This window comes from Carassius auratus, chromosome 16 (assembly GCF_003368295.1).
Source record: "Carassius auratus strain Wakin chromosome 16, ASM336829v1, whole genome shotgun sequence".
Classification (NCBI taxonomy): domain Eukaryota; kingdom Metazoa; phylum Chordata; class Actinopteri; order Cypriniformes; family Cyprinidae; genus Carassius; species Carassius auratus.
Window position 1 is genome coordinate 21,237,004 of NC_039258.1, and position 23,206 is coordinate 21,260,209.

At 35.7% G+C, this 23,206-nt stretch overlaps 2 protein-coding genes across 2 annotated transcripts; one reads left to right on the forward strand and one right to left on the reverse strand.

The window, feature by feature from the left end:
• Positions 1–4,290: 4,290 nt before the first annotated feature.
• Positions 4,291–13,601, forward strand: LOC113116511 (endoribonuclease ZC3H12A-like). Its single transcript, XM_026284711.1, has 6 exons — positions 4,291–4,396; positions 5,509–5,967; positions 7,398–7,537; positions 10,418–10,652; positions 10,756–10,862; positions 11,884–13,601. Exons 2-6 carry the CDS (start codon positions 5,612–5,614, stop codon positions 12,798–12,800), a joined length of 1,755 nt encoding a protein of 584 aa, XP_026140496.1. The 5' UTR covers positions 4,291–4,396; positions 5,509–5,611; the 3' UTR covers positions 12,801–13,601.
• Positions 13,602–16,562: 2,961 nt separating this feature from the next.
• LOC113116512 (uncharacterized) lies at positions 16,563–21,466 on the reverse strand. Its single transcript, XM_026284712.1, has 8 exons — positions 21,302–21,466; positions 21,061–21,178; positions 20,862–20,949; positions 20,196–20,425; positions 19,690–19,822; positions 19,488–19,578; positions 18,930–19,169; positions 16,563–17,873 (listed from the first exon to the last, which is right to left on the reverse strand). The coding sequence occupies exons 2-8, from the start codon at positions 21,133–21,135 to the stop codon at positions 17,816–17,818; spliced, it is 915 nt and encodes a 304-aa protein (XP_026140497.1). The 5' UTR covers positions 21,136–21,178; positions 21,302–21,466; the 3' UTR covers positions 16,563–17,815.
• Between the last annotated feature and the right edge of the window lie 1,740 nt (positions 21,467–23,206).

A 23,206-nucleotide genomic window follows, 5' to 3' on the forward strand; every position in this document is an offset into this window, starting at 1 on the left:
ACAAACCCCAGCCACCAGTCGACCCTTGTCAAGGTCATCGCCTGATGCACAGCCTGCTGCACACAGTAATGACCATCTCAGCTGAGAATGAGATGCCTACGCTGACTTTTCTTGCATGGCATGATCATGATTCTATGCAGCATGATATAACCTGCTGCTTACAGGACTCAGATTCCAATCTGTCGATCAAACCATGTGGACAGAACACACCTGAACCCAACAGCGGCTCATCAGAGTGAGTCGCACCAGTCCCAACGACTGTCCAATGCTGGTTTCTGCAACGACAATCTCGGTACAGCAAGCACTCATGATAACAATATCTCCAGTGTCTGTTTCCATGACAACCGATTAGCATCAGCACTGACATACCTGCCTGCACCTGTTCGCTGTGCACTTTCACATCACACATGATCCGTGATCAACCTCTCTCCAGCACATGATATCTCTGTTGAGTCCACATTAAGCTACCGTAGTTGGATTATTTTCGATACTCAGTTAATTTCAATGTGTGACTAAGAAGGCTACAGTGGCGACCTTGTTCTTGTTTTAGCTGCTAACAGGTTTGAACACAAACGTGATTCTGAAAGATACCTCTGATAATGAAGACACAGAAGGAACTACTGATGATTATTGACCAATGGGGCCAGTTTAATTTAGCGTCTCTTAATTAGTTTTCATTGGCATTTTGTACAGAAGCAATGGTGTGTAATTTTAATATACATTCTGATTGGTCAGTTTAGTAAGGATAGGTGGTTTCTGTTAGATTGCTCTTGTGAACTGATTAAAACTCAAGACTTTATTTATTTCAAGTTTTTGATGTCTCACTATTGGTCATTTATTGGTCTAAACGGCTGATTTTACTTCAGGTTTTAAGCATGAAACCATAAAACAATACACCTTTACAAGACTAGTGAACTGAAATGAAATGATCAGCTGCACACACATCTGCTGTGACTTGAACCGTGGTCTCGCGCTGATGACATAACATCCAGGTACACAGAAGGTTATGATCGGTCGATCAACAGGCTCAAATCTGACTGGCTAAGAGTGTCCCGCATGGGATGAGTTCACTGCCAGAAAGTCAAAAAAATTTACACACAAATCAAAGGTGATTCACACATTCACAGTCCATTTTTTTTTTTTTTTTATGTTTGTACACAGTACATCTGTGAACTGTGGAATGATATTCTAATTGAGTTGTATCTGGATATTGATGATTGATTTTACAGTTTTAGGAGTTACAGTTTTAGACAAACAGACTCACTATCAGATTCTGTTCCCCCTATGTTTCATTCATGACATTATTATTACATTATTATACATTATTATTACATTATAATGTTTATTATATATTTAGGTATTGATCAAAGGATAGATTGAAGATTTAGTTGTTTTGGCCAAAGTTCTGTGTACGCATGAAATATGAATTTAAATAAATATAAAATGTTTATATCTATGTGTTTCTGTGTTGTGTGCGAGTGTGTCCTTTTCAATTTATTGGCATGACTGTTTACATACATAATGTGTGTGTGTGTGTGTGTGTGTGTGTGTGTGTGTGGCTCTGCACACTCTCTGCGTTGCAGGAAGGCTAAACTAACTGAAAACATAGGAACAGACTTCGACACAACACCTGCATATAAAAACGTGTTACAGAATATGTTTAGCTGGACAATAAGTTATTGGATTTATGTGATGGTACAATGTTTAGAAATGCCAGATCAACCGTTTTGCTAGGCCTAGCTAGCTATTGTTGTCCTCAACAGAGTTTATATAGTCAGAACAATGTTTTGTCACTGAGACCAAGCCAAATTGGCATTTTATCTGGCATTATAGATTTTATTTTCAGGGATGCAAGAAACCTGGTAAGCAACACTACAACTTGTGTATACTGGAATAAGATGGAATGAAGATAATGAACATTTGAAGAGGATAAATGGTTAAAATCGTTAAACCTCATTGACAATATAGTCATTGTTGTTGTTGTTTTTTCTGTATTTCTCCAGTTTTAAGTAAAACATCCTTACTTCTGGTAGTTTAATTAAATAGCCTATACTGATTTAAGAAGGATATGTAAAAAAAAAAAAATTAAAAATAATTAAAATAATAATAGGAAACAGTATCCGGTGCATTTGATCATATTGAGAATTGTGTACAAACAGAACATTTCAGCAGTTTGCACAGTTTTCACGCTGCAGAAATAGTGTGAGCACTGTGTTATTTTGGACAGCTCTGTTCAGTTATGAAGTGCAACACAAGCTGTTTAAGATAACTTATGGACCATAGCCAGGTTTGTATCATATGCTTTTAGTGCCCTCTTGTGTTTATTATAATTAAGGAAGCACCTCTGTAAAAATGCATATAGTGTTGGTGTGATGGGGGTTTTATGTTATTGGGAATGCATTTCATTTATCATATTATCAACTTTTAATGTCAGGCTTAAAAAACCTGAATGTAATCATACTGTGTGTGAGATTTTGTGAATGCAAAACATCATAAGAGCATAGTTAATAGTTAGTTGGCCTGTTAATCATGGATCAGAAAGTTAATTCTGAGAAGAAAAAAAAACTCTAGGTTCATTTTGATTTTATATGTTACATCTAATGTAGTGACAAGCAGAGTGTAACGATGGCTACTTGTGATTAGTTTACTTCAAGGTTCTGCTGACTTTCTCCTGATGGAGCAAACGCTGCAGGTCCAGCCTCTCCTCAGATGTCTCTGTGTGCCGGCGGGGGTCAGCGGGGAAACTCATCTCTGTTTGCTGTAGCTCATTGCCCCGCTGTAATATCAGCGCCGGTGACACCTGGGCCCGCTGACACAGGACCTCAGAGAGAGCAGTGGACTGGCAACCCCCAGTGATTGCTTTCTCCAGCATCCGGAACTGCTCTCAGTACACACCATTAACCTGTGGCTCACGGAGCAGGGCATATTAGTAACCTCACTCATAATAACTTCCGCAACGAGTCAGTGAAACACTGAAAAAGAAAAAGGCACTGATTTTTTTTTTTTTTTTTTTTTTTTTTTTGCTTTGTCTTGGAGCAACCAAGTGGAGCTAATCGCCAATGTCACATTGGTGACAATAAAATAATGGCAAGGCATTGCATTGCACGTGTCAAAAGGGTGCTAAAGTTTTATGATTCATTTTCTTTATAGGTCTCTATAATGGGGTGTATGTAAACAACAACATGTATCAGTCAATAATGAAACAAAAAGATGGTATGCACATTATATACAATACCATACAATTAATCATAACTGCTTACTCTGATTAAACCAGATTACATAAAAAAAATATTATGAAAATAATAATAATTAAATAAATCAATAAATAAAAGTATTAAGCAGTAATAATTGCACAGTTCGTTAAAAAAATCTGTATAACCAGAATCAATGCATGTGTTAAACACAAAACATTACAGGTTAAGACCACTGAGGGAAAACCTATGAGACAGGAGAAAACCCTTACGTAAGCATTCCTTTTTCTGTATTTCTTCAATTGCTTTCATAAAGAACATTATGTAATAATCATAAAATATGATATACTGTATGTTCATAAAAACACCTCTCACATTTCTTTTAGACTTGTTTCGCAACCATAAATGTAAATGCATCACCCATTTATGAATGAAATTATGCAATGAGAGGTTGGAAAAGACTTTGATGTGCTTATTTCAAGTAGTTACTTTTATTACTTATTTGTTAATTGTCAGTTGGTTATCAGTATGGAACATCATATATTTTTTGCTTTTTGTCTTTGATGTGAATATGCAGTTTATGTCATATCCTGGTAAATTCCCAACAACAACAATAATTATAATAATAATAAGTCTTGCCTAAAAATACAATGTTAAAGTATTGAGAATCTAATCTTATCTGATCTTATCTAATATGTTATATATAATATATATATTTATATCATGGTAATTTACAGTATGAGGGGAAATGTGCTTTACTATCATGAAATAATACAAAAACACAAACCTTTGTTTTCTAATCAGTACTAATAGTGCCAAAAGGACAAAACAATATAATACAAAATAGACAATAGGAAGTGAATAAGGTGCTGGAAACAGAAATACGGGAACTGAAAATATGAAAATGAAAATGAAATTTAAACAAATATATGTATATATGTTTAAAAGGAAATGAATTAAAAATATGAATATTAAAATAACAATGTGGCCGTTTGTTAGTATTGACTGGAAGAGTCTCCCGCTCGCTCTCTTCCGGGAGAGAAACAGGTCGAGTTACCTGGATCAGGAAGTAGAAGAGGAAAGGTGTTACATTAAAACACGTCACACCACACAAGAGATCACTACTTTCTAGAAAACACACACACACACACTCACACACGCGCGCGCGCGTTACAGATCACCGGACTCATCATTGAGAGAATATGGTAGGTCGAAGTTATTCTGTTTTATTCTGTTAACGTTTGTATAAGACGTTTATTGTGTAACAGCTGAGACAGGCATTTACACTCTGTCAGTATTTTATATTAGAGTAACGCTTTATCATTATTACTTCAGAACTACAACTGGTTTGTAAGTTTCTCTAGTACTTTAGCCGGAGTCCACAGGACTGAGGCTCAGTGGAGGTCAAGGCTGTACACTATAGAGTTTAGTCGTGTAGTTTGGATTCTAGCCCTGTGTCTGTAGGAGTTTAAATACACTCTATATGCTATCTTATGCAATCAGTGAATCAGGAACTTTTCGTGGAAAGTGTTGTAAAAGCAGGGGAAGTGTATGTGTCATTTATTAACCATGTAATTTAACCAATGACACCTGGAATGTACTATTTAAAAACACAGATGTAAAAAGAATTACATTGAATGCCTTTAATGTAAATATTGCAGCAATTAGTAAAAGCAAATGCAAATTAGTAGAACATCAATAAAGATAAAAACTAAGGCTGATATAAACCTTTATAAACTGATTTTGTTTATCAAATACATTGGAGTACATGTTGCAATTATTTAAAAATGATGCTAGGCCAGTCTGAAAACGGATTTAAAGCCATTACCAACTTATTTTTGTAAAATAGCAAGTCATTGCTGGGTTCATCTCTAGGTATTTTGCATGCACTGGACCATTTTCACATGCCTAAAAAAAGTCCTTTACCCTCAGATAAATAATTCGGACACTACTGCAAATAAATATCAACCTTCAGAGTCAACTCAGAAACAACACAAAAACATATGTAACCTCTGAAGGACAGATAACCCTTTATATTTACTGTATTCTGATATGTATTCTAAATTACAAAACTACAAAACTATTATTGTTATTAGTTGTTGTTTTTTTTTGCAATATCCTTGCTTGTAATTGTTTATTATTTTTGGGAGGAGGTTGGTGGAGAATTGAATTGCACTTATTCATAAATGATATTGTCACTGTAATTGTGTTGTTCGTGAATGAATGTATGAAGATCAAATCATGTAATGCATAAAATGTGTATGGGTAAATATATTACTGTTAAAAGTATAACCTTGTTGTACTGTCTATGTTTCAGCCTTATTCAGAAGCAAGAGCAACATGTCAGAGCAGCATATGGACGACACAGCAGCTCTTGCACTGAAAAACCCCAGAACATCAAACATCCAACATACAGCGGGATGCAGTCCAGGTGTTACCATCAACCCGCTGGCCTGGGCCAAGATGGACCTGACCACCATGACCTGCAGATGAAGGTCGACTTCTTTCGTAAGCTGGGATACTCTCCACAAGAGGTGAAGGCCGCCCTGAGGAAGCTCGGCCTGGGGACGGACACTAACGCGGTGCTGGGGGAGCTGGTGCGTTCAGGGGCCAAGGCTGTGCCCTCCTCTAGCTCTGACAGCGATGATGGTGGGTTCAGTTTGTCCCATCGGGGAGGAAGCTCATCTAGGACACAGGGCTCAACGCTGGAGGACACCTCTGAACCAGAAAGTGACCTGAAGCCTATTGTTATTGATGGGAGCAACGTGGCCATGAGGTGAGGTCTTGGTACTACTGGCTTAGTTCTCCTTATGTGATTCTTCAATGGAAAGATATTGGTGATTGAAAAATATGCTGGAGTTTTGAGTCTTTGCCAGTTTAACAAGTGTCAACAAGTTGCCGTTACAAGGGGGAATTCATGACAGCTGTGCTCTACTTTGTGAATAAACTCTTCCCAAATTATACAAGGCTTTTAATAATGGCACAAATACAGATTTGTTGATCGCTCTTTATTTGGAAGAAACATCAATTGATTAATAATTAATTAATTAATTTTCAAGTGGTAACTAGTGCATTCAGTGGAATATTACTTACCGTTTCCCATAGTGAATTGCTCATATTGCCTTTGGGCTTAAACTTAGACCTGGTTCTTTTGAAAAGGTTTGTACTTCCCCTTTTGTCCATGCTTCTCTGTTCTCCAATATGCAAATAACATACACTGTTTAAACCATTTCGTTTCCAAGAGACCAAGACCTCATGTTCAACACACTCCGCAACATTTCTGGTCATGCATAGGGAATTCTGAGAAAGACATTCTTCCTTGAAAGGAAGGGTTTAGAAGTAGTCTAAGAGAGTTAGTCACAACACTTAACACTCATTGTGTGTGAAAGCCAAATGATGCATTTATATTTGCGATGACGTCATGGAAATGGCTGTTGTTCTTTCGTGTGTTTTGTTGGATGTAGCTTCCCAGTAGTGCTGTAGCTTATCAATTCTTTTGGTAATCGAGTATTCTACAGATTATTCCATCTATTAATCGAGCAATCGAATAAGAAGTTATTTTTCATTGTTAAAGAGCAATACTAAATATCCAAAAGATAAAAAGATAGATCTCTTAAAATAAACAACTAATTTGTTTTCTTTTTAGAAAAAATAAGATTTTTGTATTGCTGAAATTGCATACATTAATAACCAAACCTGTTTTACAAAGCAAACAATTCTTTCATCATTTCTGTCTCTCATTTCTTTGTTTTGTTTATTTATAAAAAAAAAATTATCAGTAATACTATAAACATGTCTGAAATGCATCTTTCAACAACTACAGTTTGCATTCCAGTTGTTTTGCTGTTATGCATATCAGGTTACGTTTTAGCATGCCTTTTAGTAGCATTATTGCTATAAATGAATCCAAGTTCCACATGTGAAAAAAGCTATAATAATTGCGATGGATCAAATTTTAGTTTTGGGTTCTGAATCAAACCTTGGAATTCAATATACTTAAAAAAAATGTAAGAATTAATAATTTGACATGTGGCATGCCATTAAGGAACATTACATTAATGGCGTAAGATGCTGAAAAAGCGACATAACCACCGAAGGCTTAACATTTATATGGACCAGTGGTTTTTGGCATGCACATTCACTGATTTACTCATTTGCCAAACTAATTTCTCTCTCTTTTTTAATGTCTCTCTTGTTCTCTTTCAGTCATGGGAACAAGGAAGTGTTTTCTTGCCGTGGGATTGAGCTGGCAGTTAATTACTTCCTTGACCGAGGACACAGAAATATCACTGTGTTTGTGCCTTCCTGGAGAAAAGAGCAGCCCAGGCCTGACGTACCTATTTCAGGTAGAGACACTCCCTCAGCACTTTTGGTAAAAATGAGTCATCACAGACAGGTTTGTCTGAAAAGTGAGAACGCCCATCTGACTGCACAAACGCAGATAAGCCTATACTTCACCCTGCAAAGAAATCATTTTCTTCAGCACTATTTTTGTCAGGCTTTTCAGTAAACACACACTACTGTTCAAAAGTTTGGGGTCAGTAAGATTTTATTTTAAGAAACAAATGCTTTTGTTCGGCAAGGACGCAGTTTATCAAAAGAGACAGTGAAGACATTTATACGGTTACAAAAGATGTACATTTTAAATGTATGTTCTATTGATCAAAGAATAAAATAATGAAGCAGCAGTTTTCAACAATGATAATAAAATAAAAATGTTTACTGGTTTCTGAAGGGTCATGTGACACCAAAGACTAGAGTAATGATGCTGAAAATTCAGCTTTGGATTGCAGGAATTAGATTTAAAAATCTATTTAAAACAAAGAAAACTTATTTTGAATGGTCATATTAAAAAATATTACACCTTTCACTGAATTTTTGGTTAAATAAATGCAGTCATGGTGCAAAACCATTGAAGAATTCTTACTAACATCAATACATTAATGAAAAGCTTTAGACTCATGCATTACACAAAATATTGTGTTTTCACTTTCCAATAATTGACAGGGTCTTTGAAATTGAAACGGTTTAATTAAAAAATGTAACTGTTTGCTATTCATTAGTTTGTGGTTGCAAAACAGTCCCTGTGTGCTGGTACTAGTACAACATTACCTTTGTTTCAGGACTTCAGAAACATTCAGGTTCAGTTTTAACAGTCTAGAGGGGTTGATTTGGAGATAAAATCTCAGTTGTTTATGTCCCTGGACTGTGTCTCTTTTGTTGTTAACACCTCTGCTCAGATTCCTCAAATCAATTCGAGCAAGAACAGTAATAACAAAACATGAAGAATAAGGAAGAGTTAAGTTTCCTGCAGGTCTCACTGGGAATTCCCCACCAGGAAGTTCAAGAGTTTCCTTATCACCTACAGTTTCCCTGTGAATCTTTAATCGAGTCTGGTGCGGTGTCATAAATTATTGCCTCTTTCCTGTTTCACAGATGACAGTTTGGGTTCTTTGGAATCTTTTCGTTTACCACCTGCCCAAAGAAGCATTTGGTGTATATTAAATGCTAATTTGGGAGAAAATTAAATAAAAAATAATTAACAGTTTTGTATAGAGGTCGAACGATATAGAATTTTGACAATACCGATAGCTAGGTTGGACCACACTGGCCGATACCAATTAATTAACTGATAGTTTTTTTAAAATGGAGATTGAAAAAAATAAATAAATAGTGCTTTATTTACAAAAAAAAAAAAAAAATTGTACTGAACCATACTAATAGTAGTAGTAGTAATAAAAGTAATAATAACATTAAAAGTACTATTACATTTTGAAATTACCACACTCTAATAGGGCCCTATGAAATCGGTTTAATTTTTTCCTAAATTCCATTTTATTAATTTCCAAATTTCCCTTTATTTAATTTTTCTGGATTATTATTTTTTTTATTTTTTTTTTACTCCACTCCTTTTTAATAGTTAAACTAAACTTTATTAATAATAAAGCAAGTCTAATTAATTAAAATCATGAAACGTATACATTTTCAAATCAATTTAATAAGTTTACCAAAAATTACATGATTAGGGCTTCATGAAACGTTTTATTTTTCTAACCATATTTTTATGGTTACCAAAATTCTGTTTTAGCATGTCTAATTATTTGAATGCATAAAACAACTAAATTTATTTATTTTTCGATAAAGAAGCCTTGATGATTGAAACATTAATTTTATTTGTCCTTTAATTACTTAAAATTAAGCAAACTTTTTCGGCAATCAAAGGGGATTTACTATTCAAAATCAAACATGGAAGAAATGTTGTGTGAATAATTCCTAAAAAATGATGATGGTTTCATTATAGTAGTAGCAGGCTATGTACATTCTACTGAAAAATAGACTTCAAAACCGGACTTTTAATTTGACAGTGTTCTGTGCATGTGATATGATGCTTTTGCTCAAATCAAACAGTCAGAATCAGATGCTCATGAAGTGACTCTCACAGCAGTCTGGAGATGTTCTTCATGTGTTTTCATCCTCATTTAGTTAGATGGCAGACGCTGAAGTCACCACGAGTGTAAAAAAACGGAGCAAACGGAAAGAGCTATCTATATGATAGCTCTATAAATGAAGCATACAGACTTTATTAGAGCCACAGAAAGACAAACGTTACATTCAAAATGCTCCATATACAATTTATTTTGTACATTACCAACGATTCGTGGCGAATATAATGTAATTTATTGGAGAACTTGCATGGAGCGGCAAGATTTTCTGTCTGAAGTTTCTTGCTCTTCAGCGTGCAGCGTCATGTGTCTGAACAAACAGCATGTGCTGTCAGTGATTTCAGCCTCTCTCGTGCTGTATAATGAAAACAGAGCTTGTCTCAGCCATTCCAGCAATGGACACAAGCCAGAAAACTATCAGCCACTCCAGCGAGGGACGAAACATGGAAAAACTATCGGCATGGATTTTGCCAATAACCGATTGTTCCAGCAATCAGCTATCGGTGCCAATTAATCGGCAAAACCGATAAATCTGTCGACCTCTAGTTTTGTATATGTAATGTAAAAAAACACGGGTAATTGCTTAAAACATTAGTTAAGCTTAAAGATGTTGTTCTATAATAATTGTCAAATTATTTAAATTTGATATCTGTCATGGTCCATTTATTCTATCAGCAATTGGTAAATAATGTCTCATGGCAATAAGAAAGACTTCATTCCAAACTCATGCTAAAAATTAACAAACAATGAAAAATAAAAAAAAATGTTTGTCTTTGTTTCCAGATCAGCATATTTTGGAAGAGCTGGAAAGGAAGAAGATTCTTGTGTTTACACCTTCACGAAGGGTCGGAGGAAAGCGTGTAGTTTGCTATGATGATCGCTTTATTGTCAAATTAGCTCATGATCTGGATGGCATTATAGTGTCCAACGACACATATCGTGACCTGCAAAGTGAACGTCCGGAGTGGAAGCGTTGCATTGAGGAGAGATTGCTCATGTACTCCTTTGTTAATGACAAGTACGTTTTTACAACCACTCTTTAGGAGCTGTTAATGCCTTTTGAAATGCCTGTTCTTATTCCTATTCATTTAACTAACCATCAACATGACCCTCTTGGACAGGTTCATGCCACCCGATGACCCTCTCGGCCGTCATGGACCCAATTTAGATAATTTTCTTCGTAAAAAAGCGATGTTGCCTGACCACAAGCGACAACTCTGTCCATATGGTAAGTACTTATCAGTTTATATCACTGTATGCCATATAAGCCTCAAACTAATTGAAATACATTTCTAGGACTACCAATTTAACGTGTTAATTCATTGCAATTAATTACAAAAATGTAGCCCAATAAAAAAAATGGACCTCATTATAATGTCCAATGACTCAATGACTGATTTCGTAATAATGGATTTTCCTGCCATCAGAGACACTCACAGCCAGAAATAACACACTGTAGGCCAGTGATAAGCTCATGGTCAATAACAAGAAAACAAAAATGTATTATGACTTCTCAAACAACTGTAAAGTCTGCTTTCAACTGACACATTAATTGTTTAATGTCTTTACATTTTCTAAGCAAACACTGATATATGTGATTTGATGGTAATTAAATTGATTGAGGTTTCCCATATTATGCTAATTTACAATTTCATAAATGTAATTTTTTGGGTCTTCTAGAAAATGGTTACATAATTTAAAGTTAAAAAAGCACATTATTTTACTAATACTGCACATTGCAGCAACTCTTTTCAACCTATGCCTGAAATGTTTTTTTGAAGGATGTCTTTCTGAAACTGGCCCAGACTGTTGTGATTAGTCAGCCATTTAAAGAGTGTAACAAAAATGTAACGCCCCTTACCGTAATTGGGTTTCAGACTCAACCGTAATCAAACAGTCCTGAACAAGCTAATCAAGATTACAAGGTTAAGTCAAGGTTTACTAGAAAGCTACAGCTGAGATTTTATCAAGGTTGGAGCGAAACTATGCAGGATTGTGGTTCTCCAGGACACCTCTGAAGTAGACCAAAGATCTGGCAAATCTGGTCTTGGAAGGCACCTGTCCTGCAGAATTTAGTTAGATCCCTAATCAAACACACCTGAAAAATCTAGCCTATGTGTCCAGGCTTGCTAAAAATTGACAGACCGGTGTTATAGATGGAACTAAACTCAGGACCACAACCCTCTAGGACCGATGTTGCACATCCCTGAAGTATACCTTTATAACACATTTGTCTTTTTACTCTTCAGGAAAAAAGTGCACATATGGGATCAAGTGTAAGTTCTACCACCCAGAGCGCACAAACCAGTCACAGCGTTCTCTAGCCGATGAGCTTCGAGAGAATGCCAGACTGTCTGGTTCAAAAGGGGAAAGCAGAGTAACTGGGCCACTAAGGGGCATGTATCAAAGAAATGACCCTGGTTTTGGGTCCAACTCACCCTCCTTGGAGCAAGAACTGGAACAAAAGCTTAACTTGGATCCCAAGAGCTCTGACAGCAGGGATGTTATGTTCCAGTACTGGGATGACATTTTGTCCACCAAAAAGCCCTTAAATTCAACCACAGTGGAACAACGCAGTGCTTTGGTAGACAGAGCCAGTCTGCAAGCACCTTACCCAACAAACCCTTCATCCATTTTCAGTTATGACTCAGGGCTTGGATCCTACCAAAGCCAGTTTTCAGACCCATCCCAGAGCATTGATGATTTACACAGGATGAGATCCAATCATCCACCAACGTCTGGTAACCCTGGTGTACCTACAGGTGGCCAGCACTACTATGACAACATGAGTTCTTTATCTAACTATCAGCCAAACTTTGGTGCCTACAACTCCCTTCCTGTGCCCAACACCGTCCAGCGGTACAGTCTTCCTGCTTACGGTGCCTGGTCTTACCCTTACTTCTTACCACAAGCAACCAGTTTACCTGAACCCTTACCCTGTCCTAGCTCACACAGGTCTCCTGATGTCTACGGAAACCAGCAGCACTTAGCCATGCCACAGTCAAATGCTTTCCAGGAAGAAAGAGAGGAGGTCAGGAAGAAGCTTCATGCGATTTTTAACCCGCATCATGTAAACAAAGTTATGGAAATGTTCCCACAGCTGAAAGATGCGCAGCAGCTGGCGGCAGAGATTCTCAAACTCAAGTCCAGAGGAGAGTTCTTCTAATTCGTGAAATGAGCTCTACACTCTCAGAAAAAAAAATTGCAAACATTGTACCTTTGGGGGTACTTTTTTACCCTTAAAAAGTTTGTAGTAGTGCTTTAAAAGTACCCAATTCACCTTTTAGGGGGAGATAAGGTACAAACTTTTCGAATTAGGGGTACAACAATAGCTCCCTGAACTTTGTACCTTTTTACCCTTAAAAATTTCTAAGTAGTATTTCAAAGGTACCTATTACTAAGATGCACCTTCGAGGGGTAGATGAGGTACAATCTTGTCCTTTTAAGGGTGCTGCCCCATTGACACGGTGTTGTACCTCTAAAGCAATGCAATTGTATTTTATTTTTCTTTCCTTTTGTAGCTCTTTTCTGTCTTGTGCTCTTTAAAGTCTCAGAAACCTGAATGACTTATCACATAGTACATGTGGTAACTATGTATGACTGCAAAGTCAATTGTGTGTCAAGTTGTTTTTTAAGGGGTTGATGCACATTGCATCAATGGTTGCTCCTAACGTGTAGCAAACTGTACAGTACCTTGGCTCGAAGACTAAAGATTTGGTTTTGGACAGAAGCTTAAATGTAATTTTGAGTGTTCAAATTATAGTTGTAATTGCTGTCATTAAGGAACCACCCTGTTTTCAATGTTCAGAGTAATTTTCTAGTTAGTGCGTCTGCTGCTAATTGTTCATTCAAATCCGCTCCACCACAGAATGACTTCAAATAGTAGAAGGCGTGATTCCTTGTGTCTTGCAGTCTTTTTGTTGTATTTCTTTGTTTCAATTATTGTGGGTGGCAATACAAATGTTTTATTTTAAGTATATATATATATATATATATATATATATATATATATATATATATATATTACGTCAATTACTGTAATTAGCATTTTTGAAACTTACCACAGTACTGTAAATCATATTTAATTGTGCTTCAATGTTACATGTTTCATATCAGGTTGGTTCTGCTGTGTAACTCCGAGCTTGTTGATTTTGACGATATGAATGTACAAAGGACATCTCACATCTTTTCTTTTATGCAAAATTGATTTGCGCCATCTCATTGTTCGGACATCTGCACTCAAACAAGAGACGAGCAAATTCTTTGCACTAAGAAGTTATGATTTGCGTGTCAAAGTATGTCAAAGAGTTGACATAATGGTGTATATTATACAATGAATATCACAAAAAAATTGTAAGCTTTAGATGTAAGTTTTTATTATAATATATTTTGCTGATATTTTATCCACTGTTTTCAAATGAGCATATAGGTATTTGTGTTATCACAACCCACTTGTATGTCTTCTAATATCTATATTAATGTGAACAAATTCAAAGACACCGTAAGTGAGTATGAGTTTGTACAGTTTGATGTTTTCTCTTTAGAGGAGACAGTCTTAGCAGATTTTTAATTATAGCATCTGTTTGCAAAGATGTTCCATAGATATTATATTTTAAGCTTTTGCCGTTGTTATTTTTCAGTTCTTAAGATGTTATAAAATCAGCCATACAATTAAAGCCTTTATGTATAATACATTAAAGGTATTCATAATGTAAATTGTAATGCATTGTTTTTCAGAAAAATAATTGTAACCAATTTAAAAAGCATTGCGATATTTATGTTTGTCTTATGTTTGAATGCATTATACTTTCTAAACATGCAACAGCGAGTTTTTAAGTAATATGATGTATTATAACTGTGGTAAGTCTGGTAACAATTATTCATTTGTTCATACAATTCATTATAAAGTGTATTACAAGACATAATTATAACTACTTTTAATGCATTATATATAAAGGCTTTAAGTAAAGTGTTACCAAATGATCTGCTTTAACATAGTTAGGTTCGTTAGTTCATGGTGTCCAAGTAGCAACTTGCAACATGTTTATATCCTGCCAGTGCATTATAATCATTAATGTGAACAGGAAATAAGTTCTCAATGTTGTATTGGCAAATGCAATGATTGTCCTTTAAACGGTAATAAAAAATAATAATAAAAAAGATAAATGTGGATGTGGCAGTTTTTTGTCTCTCAGTACCCTCACTAATTAAAATGCTATAATTAAAGGTTAAATAATTAATAAAATTGAAAATGACAATAATAACAGAACCACAGTAAGTAGTAAAAAAAGCTCAACATTTTTGAAGCTGTGAAAAATAGTGTGTTGGTATACATACAGAGACTTTTCCCATGCAACCAGTGGGCACCATAATTAATATCTGACAAACACAACCTTCACAAGTTTTTTATAAACATAGTATAATATAATATAAATGGATACACATATTTCTTTTCGGTTTTATTATAACTTGTAAAGTTGAAATAATCCTGCATTCAGTATTTTGCAGTCCTGTTTTTAAATAAACAAATGGTCTCTCGATTAATATCTGAACAACTGGCATCTGAAACTACAGTGCATTACTTCAACATTCAACACAAAATCTTCTGTGCTATTTATTACTTTATTAAATTGTATTAATATAACTATTGCTTTTCAAAGAACTGTTTATCTTTTTTCCATTTGTTAATGTTATTTTTGCTTTTACTGCTAAGAAGCCGGTTGCAATGAGAGATTATGAAGCTCTGTTATATAAATATAATAACTAAACATTTTGTGACATGAACAGTTTTACATAGAATGACCTATGTCCAGTATTTACAAAAGGATGTAGAGTATGACAGTTTTTATTATTTGAATAGTAAATCTGGGGAGATTTTGTGTCATCATTCAGTTTCCAATTATGTATACATTTCTTTCTCTTTCTCTCTCTCTGTCCTTCCCTCCCTTTTTGACAATAAATTTATCTGTTTAAATCTACAAGGAAGAAGGAAGCACCAAAAAAGACTCATGAAAATGCAAAACAGCTCCCAGTAATTCATGTGATCATTGTTTATTTCCTTGTCTTAATCCATAGGAATGTGATTTGCTTTCTTTGTAAGAGGAAGTTCAGTGAAAAAAAAAAGCCCCAGCAAACATTTAGCTTAAGACGTGTGTAACATTATTACATTTGGTAAAATGAGCATTATCATTTCTCTTTGAGAAGTCTGTGGGTTAACATGTTCGATACAAAAAAATCATCTTAATTTCCATGAATGGGGTATAACTTTGTCATGCACTGGTCCAGTCTCTTTCCTGAAACATCAGAACACATCCTTCAATAAACAGGGAAAATCTTTTTATAAGTGCATCTGGAGAACACACCTGGCCTCTTGGGAATATTTTGGACCTTATCCTGAATAGGTGACTGGTTTCTACCTCAGATCGCTGTTTAAAAGTCCTCTTTATCCATATTCAATAGAGTGTATCCTTCATTTGCATTAACGGATATTGGCAATAAGCAGACATGCATGGAATGCGTCAACAGAATTCCACAGAATTTGACCAGCCATCATCACTCTTTTACACAACTTTTCCTTGTATGGAAATATTTTGGATAATTTGATCGGTTTAACCGACTGATATGAGTATTTCTATCTCAAATGTGCTGATATTTTAGTATATATTTGAAATGCAGAATTTCCCCAACAGTCATAAATAAATATGAAAAAGTGTAGATTCCAAAACAATCTCATGACAATACCTAAGGCTACGTCCACATGAAGCCAGAGCTTTCCCTATCCAATCTTTTTTTTTGGACTTTGCGCTTAAACCTTGCGCGCAGTTTACAAACCAACATGTAACAAAACATTTATTAATCTTGAGTTAATATCAGTTAATAAAAAGACAATTTTTCAGTGTTTGTTCATGTTTTTATTTCTGTTACGTGACGGTGTCTGACTAGGGGTGAGACGTGGGCTGATGATGTCATTGTTTCATAAAATATATGGATCCGCTGTCCAGACGAAAGCACAAGGGGGGCGTTTTGTGATTTATCCAGTCTGGGACCCGATTTCAAAAAATGTCAGTTTCACTCCCAAAACGCCTACATGATACAAAATTTACGCGTATACTGCTAAACTCGTCTCTGTGTGGACGGGGCCTAACTAAATTTACATTTATATCTACATTCATGCAGAATTGATTGCTAATTTGTCATTTGTTTGTACGATCTGTTTATGTCCCTTTGAGGTTAGGGTTAGGGTGTACCTTCATGCTTACTTATTGTCTGAAAAAATCATGTTTTCAGACAAATCACATGATCACGTGTGATTTCTTGGTAAAAATGACAGATTATTAACAGACAGAGACACCAAGTAGCTAATACATTCATTGGTTGATGCCACTTTCAAAACATAGCTATACCATATTCATCCAATGGTACAATATTGGGGTGAGATTAATTGTTTTTGCCTTTACATTTGGTGTCAGAAATCACCCTTTTCACCTTTATGGTAACATATAAGGTCACCTGTCTGCCAGTTATTGTTCTACTAGTAGAGTTATACTATACACAAATAGTCCTGCAGGCATGATGTGTTTTTGTAGGCCAAACCTGGAAAATGTTAGCATTTTAGCCCCTCCGGTTCCATCGTCCTAAAGATTTTTTTTTTTTTTTTTTTTTTTTGAATGGGTTTTTAGTTAAATGCCTAAAGTGGTGAACACAGGCCATTCTATGACCCCTGAGTGTTTGTTGCTTTTGCTTGAACTGATAAAGGCAGTTGCTAACAAGTAACTAAATGGGACTACAGAGGTTGTCTGGGACATTAAATGTGTTCAGACTGAACAGGTAAACTCATCTACTCATTACCCAGTTTCACAGCCTCATTCTGTTTATAACCATGCTATTGCATACTATTAAAACTCCAACTTTCATGGAAAATTTATTAAATAATATTTTTGATAAGTAATATTGGTGACATTGAAGTCATGTGACCATGTTTACTTAGCTTTTTACTATTTTTGCATAATTTCTGCAATAATCCAAAAGCCTGTTGTGTTTTTGGTGTAGGGAATGTTAACTTCTGGGTTGGCCTATAAAAATACTTCATCATTGCTGCGCTCAGATCTATCCAACAAACTGTTCCAAGAGTGCCTTTGAGTGGCCTGAAGAGTCTTCACTTCAGTGTTCCAATAAGAGCATCTACTCCCAAGCCATTAACAATTTACTGAATGTTACAAACGCGCCACGTCCAGGGTCACTGAAGAGAAAGAGGAAATTAAAAAAGAATTATCAGAATGGCTGAAGAGCATTGAAAATAATGTATTTCCAAAACAATATTACTCAAAATGCAGCAGTCACATGGATGTGAAAAGGCTGATTCAATGATTGTGTCACCTTGTCAGCTGTGATACCTTCATCAACTTGAAGGCAGCGCTGATGTATCTTTCACTGACTTTTATATCCCACTATGCCGTGCATTTTCTGTGACAGCTAAACTAATGCTGGCACCTGAAAGTTTTGTTTGGTGGTCACTTTTTCCACTTTTGATGTCATTTCTAGCAAGAATTAAATAAGCATTGTGGTAATTAAATATTTGCTTAGTTATCACCAAAGTTTTCTCTATTTTGTTGTAGATCACTTAACTTTTATGCTGCCTCAGAAGTCTGTGTGAAATCAGTTTGGGAAGGTTCACAAATGCTGCCTGCAAAGTCATTGTCTGATTGGGCATCATGGCAACAAGTCAGCTGCATATGCTTTCAGACACAGCCAGTATCACTGACATTAATGGGTCCTACTTGCTTTCGATACGACCTGTTGCACCATCCTTATCTGATGTAGACAAGGTGTTAAACCTGCCTGTTTACACCAATGCGACTAGACGAGATGGTTTTTCATTTCCAAGTAACACTTTACTTAAGTGTTTGTTTCTGTAGCCCAAGACACAGAATCCAGACACATATCAAAACTGATATCCCTAAACAAACCAGAAATTTAAGATACATCCTTTGGCTTTTATCCTTACTCTTGTTTTCCATTGGAAAAATAATATTAATAGGGTCTGTGTTTGCTGATATACTGTTCCTTCTGATAAATATATATATATATATATATATATATATATATATATATATATATATATATATATATATATATATATATATATATATATATTTATAATGATAAAATTCCCATTGTCCAGTCAAATAAAATGTGTTATTTGCCATTGAATGACACACTTCTTTAGTGATTAAAGGGACTGTGGAGATTCTTATCTGGTCTTTCTATGAAGGTTTCATCTGAAAAATGATCATACCAGTGAAAGTAGCGCTGTCCTTCATGGGTGCCGTCATGCTGTCCATTATCAGCCAGCTCCAGTTCTACGCCAAGATGGTATTCGGGAGAGTTTTGAATGTTGCCTAGGTAGCGTAAGGTACCGGTGCTGATCCGTCCAGAGGGTAACATGATTCGGACCCTGTGCCCAATCTTCAGGTCCATGGGGGAGTGTGGCACAAACACTCGATGAGGTCCCCCTCCACTCCACCAAGACCTCACACTGAACAAAGAGGTAATACAAGCACAAGTCTGGTGTTTAGATTGGACGTGAAGTTTAAGTTTGGAATTGTAATGTAACACAAACTGTAACACTTTATGAAAATATACTCATATGAAAATCGAAATTATTTGATGTTTTATTCATTTTTAAACAGCCCTCTGGAATATGTGTTTCTGATTGCTCAGTACACTGCATTCCACAGTCAGATTCGTCTGATTATAACCCAGTTCTCTGGAAAACTGTATTGTGACAGCACTTTCCAGTGACAGGAGCAGGGCATGCATGAACATGTCCAGCTTGAAACCCTGTCAGTGATACCTGATGTTAGACATGACAGAAGTGGCTCTGGAGTCGGATGGGCAGCAGCTTGGACTGCCACCATCTCCCTTTTGCTGGTGTCTGAGTCCACCTGTGCAAAGTCGAAAGAGATGAACTCATTTTTTCAAATATATTTAATTTCAATTATGCTCAGACGAGGGCAGTTTTGCCATCCAGCCAGTCCACCAAAGGAAGCTCTTACTAGAACATTCCTGCTCCTTCTCCTCAGGATTAGGTCCATTCTCCAAGCCAGACTCTAGAAAGACTTCATTTGCGTCTTCTGAATCAGTATCTCTGTACAGTGTTCCAGTCCTTACCAGAATCTCAGAGGTCAGCTGAAAAGATCACGCAATTCAGCCCATTGCAACATCTGTGTGGGGAAATCTTTCACCTTCACATAAAAATTCTTCAAATCTTCAAGGTGCAAAACTGATGCTATGAAAGTGAGCTTATCTGCCATGATAGACACTAGTGGCATTTAGTGATAAACTGAGATGCCACCTAGTCATTACACCGAGCATTGTTAAATACTGCAACCCATAAGCATTGCTAATCCTAAATAATCAAGCAAAAAAAGCATGCATACATTTTGTATTCAGAAAAAGAGCCAGGCAGTCACAGCAGCGATGCAGAAGAAGCAATAGTGTAAAAGGTTTATTATAATGAATTTATGAGTTTCATCTCTGAAATATTATTAGACCCGCATACCTGTTCTCTTAGATTGTGTTGTCTCTTTTGCAGCTCCACAAACCGCATCTCCCATGATGCTCTCTGATTGGCGATCTCTATCTTCAGTTCTTGAATCTCCCCCTCAGCCTTCAGCAGTCTCTTGAACAGACCACTTGTGCGTTCAGGCTGAACACAGGTTTCTGATTTTACCTTCTTCTCTGAGTCTGCATTTACATCTGTCTTTGCCAGATGCTTGACATCCTGGACAACTGCAGATTTATAAAAGACTTTAGTATTAAAACTTTGGCAAATGCTGATGCTGTTTTGATATGGATAATGGAGTACACTTAATAAGACTGTATAAGTTGACCCAAAAAGGAAAAATATTCATAAAGATTTTGTGTGACATTAGGGTGTCTAATCAATGAAAGATAGTCAATTTTTGATAAAAAAAAAAAAAAAATCAAATTAATAAAACCGATATAAACTATATTGCTCTAGTTTAAAAGGCTTCTTAATTTGGAGGTTTAAGCAAGTTGCAATTGTGATACTGACAGACTATTTCTTATTTCACAAAACTAGCCTGCCATCTATTGGACAGGTATGAACATCACATTTACATTGAAATTGAAAGACGGTCCGCAAACGTTGCTTCCTTTGCATAATAATTGATCGATTCCTGTTTTTTTCTGTGATGGAGTTTACCTGGGGACAGTTGGGATGGTAATTTATGCTCAGTGTCAGCTGCATGCTGTTTTAATGGTGCAGATTTTAGAGCACAATATGGGCTGACCTATAATATAAATAAATAATATTTGATTTGATTAATCAGTGATTTGTATAGTGATACAGTAAAACTTGAATATATTGATAGAAAGTATTAACATGAAGAGGACATAATTACCCAGAAAAACCTCCATGTGCACAACAGGCCCTTGAGAGTCCAGACAACTGCTGACCACAGTACATAAGTCGCCATTTTATGAAGATTTCACATGGTGCTCTATTGCCTGCAACATATACTGTAAGTGAAATGCAAGAGATTTAAGACTCAGCACCAGAGTAGCAACCGCTGTGGCTTTGAGAGAAAGAGCAATCTATTCTGCTATATTTATTTTCTTAAAAACATTGAAACAGGTAAATACCTTGACACACTGACTGGTTGAATGCTTCAATAGCCGAATCCAGAGCCTTGTTGAACTTCAGTGGCTAAGAATTAACCTGTTGGTTTGTTTCTCTTCGCTTGGTTATCCGATGGCATGTTCACAGACCAACCTGTTCCTACCAAACCTGCTGAAGACGCTTCGAGCGTCCAGAGACATAATCCTGTCTAATCTCATTAGTGACTGGGTTACATTGCGCCCCGTCACATACTAATTCTGGTACCTGATCCTATTTTTCCCATGTAGTGATCAGGGACGAAACATACTCAGATTCCTCTAAAACAAGCCAAATCTAGCAAGATGTTTGTATTTTTCGAAAAAAAACAATCGCATCCCTCAACAAGTATCAAGTGTTCTAATATGTCATTTGCAACAAACTACACAACCGTATATTGATTATAGATGACTATTTAAAGATGTATAACTACTAATTCATTCATAAAATAAACTGTTAACTATTTTTTATAATTACAAGATAAGAGAATACACAATAGACTAAATATGTGTGTCTAGATTATTATAGCCATAAATGATTTAGATTTCAGTGGATGTATGAGGTTCTCCTCAATCTCATTCACTACAGTATATGAACGTTCTACTGAAGGTTGACAACCTCTTTAATGCAGTGACATACAGACATTTTTTGAGTCTGGTTGAGTGTTTTTGGGGCAGATGCCTCAGTCCTGCCACTAGGTGGCAGAAGTATCTATTTCTTGATTTTAAACTAAAAATAGTAATGAGCTCTGATAGTCACAAGATGTTTTTTTTCAGATGCTGTCTGCATCACAGTTTCCGTTAATAAACAAATACATGGGAATCATGGAATTATAATGGATGTATGGATTAAATATATGGTATTCTCAAAGACAAGTTGTTTGTGTTAAGCAGGTCCTTTTTGGTAATAGTATTAATAATAATATGTTACTGTAATTTAAGAAAATATTTCTATATCAGCATACTTTTACAAATACACACTGATCAAGTTCAGACAATTAAACTTTACTTATTATAAGTATTTAGAAAAGAAACAGTTGAAATACCATATTTTTGTATTATACAAATTGCCTGATTTCACCAACTCATACAGGAAAATAGTTAAAAAATAAAAAAGTGGAAAATTTACTCACCCTCAGGCCATCCATGATGTAGGCCTTAATCAGATTTGAAGAAATGTGGCATTACATCTTGCTCAACAATGGATCCTGTCAGAATATAATAATAATTTAAAAACCATTACCTCTCGTTCATAATAACACTTATTTCTATGAAAAAGTCCATCCCTTGTTGTCCTCTAACATCACAATCCACCCACATTCTTGTTTTGAAATATTTTGGCTTGTAAACAAGTTTTTTTCCCAGGAGAAATCAATAGCTGAAAAAAGAGGGTTGAAGTTAAACGTCTTAATGGTGGATTTGTTTTTTTTACAAACACACAGCTTTTGGCTTCACAAGATGTTAACTGATGGACTGGAGTCGTATGGATATCTTGTGGATTATTGTGATGTTTTTATCAGTTTGGACTCTCATTCTGACGGCACCCATTCACTGCAGAGCATCCATTGGTGAACAAGTGATAGAATGCTACAGTTCTCCAAATCTGATAAAAAAAAAAAACTGTAAGCTTTGAAGGAATGACTGATCCAAACCAACGTATAAAGAGTTACAGTAGTCTAGTCTAGATGTTATAAAAGCATGAATTACACTTTCAAACTCCTTACCTGGCAGGTAGGGCTTGACTTAAGCCAACAGTTTCAGTTGAAAGAAATTGGCTTTTACAACAGAACTAATCTGTTTTTCAAATTTAAAAGCACTGTCAAAAATCACACAGAGATTCTTGGTAAATGGACGAACATACAAACCTAAATTACCAAGTGCATCTACACTTAA

Excerpts from the sequence above, each read along its gene's own strand:
- LOC113116512 (XM_026284712.1), bottom strand. The coding sequence starts at position 21,135 with ATGGCGACTTATGTACTGTGGTCAGCAGTTGTCTGGACTCTCAAGGGC. Across the intron at positions 19,579-19,689 it reads GAAGGAGCAGGAATGTTCTA|GTGGACTCAGACACCAGCAA; the intron begins GTAAGAGCTTCC and ends GACTTTGCACAG. Across the intron at positions 19,170-19,487 it reads TCTGTCATGTCTAACATCAG|TGTGAGGTCTTGGTGGAGTG; the intron begins GTATCACTGACA and ends CTCTTTGTTCAG.
- LOC113116511 (XM_026284711.1), top strand. The coding sequence starts at position 5,612 with ATGCAGTCCAGGTGTTACCATCAACCCGCTGGCCTGGGCCAAGATGGA. Across the intron at positions 5,968-7,397 it reads GGGAGCAACGTGGCCATGAG|TCATGGGAACAAGGAAGTGT; the intron begins GTGAGGTCTTGG and ends GTTCTCTTTCAG. Across the intron at positions 7,538-10,417 it reads GCCTGACGTACCTATTTCAG|ATCAGCATATTTTGGAAGAG; the intron begins GTAGAGACACTC and ends CTTTGTTTCCAG.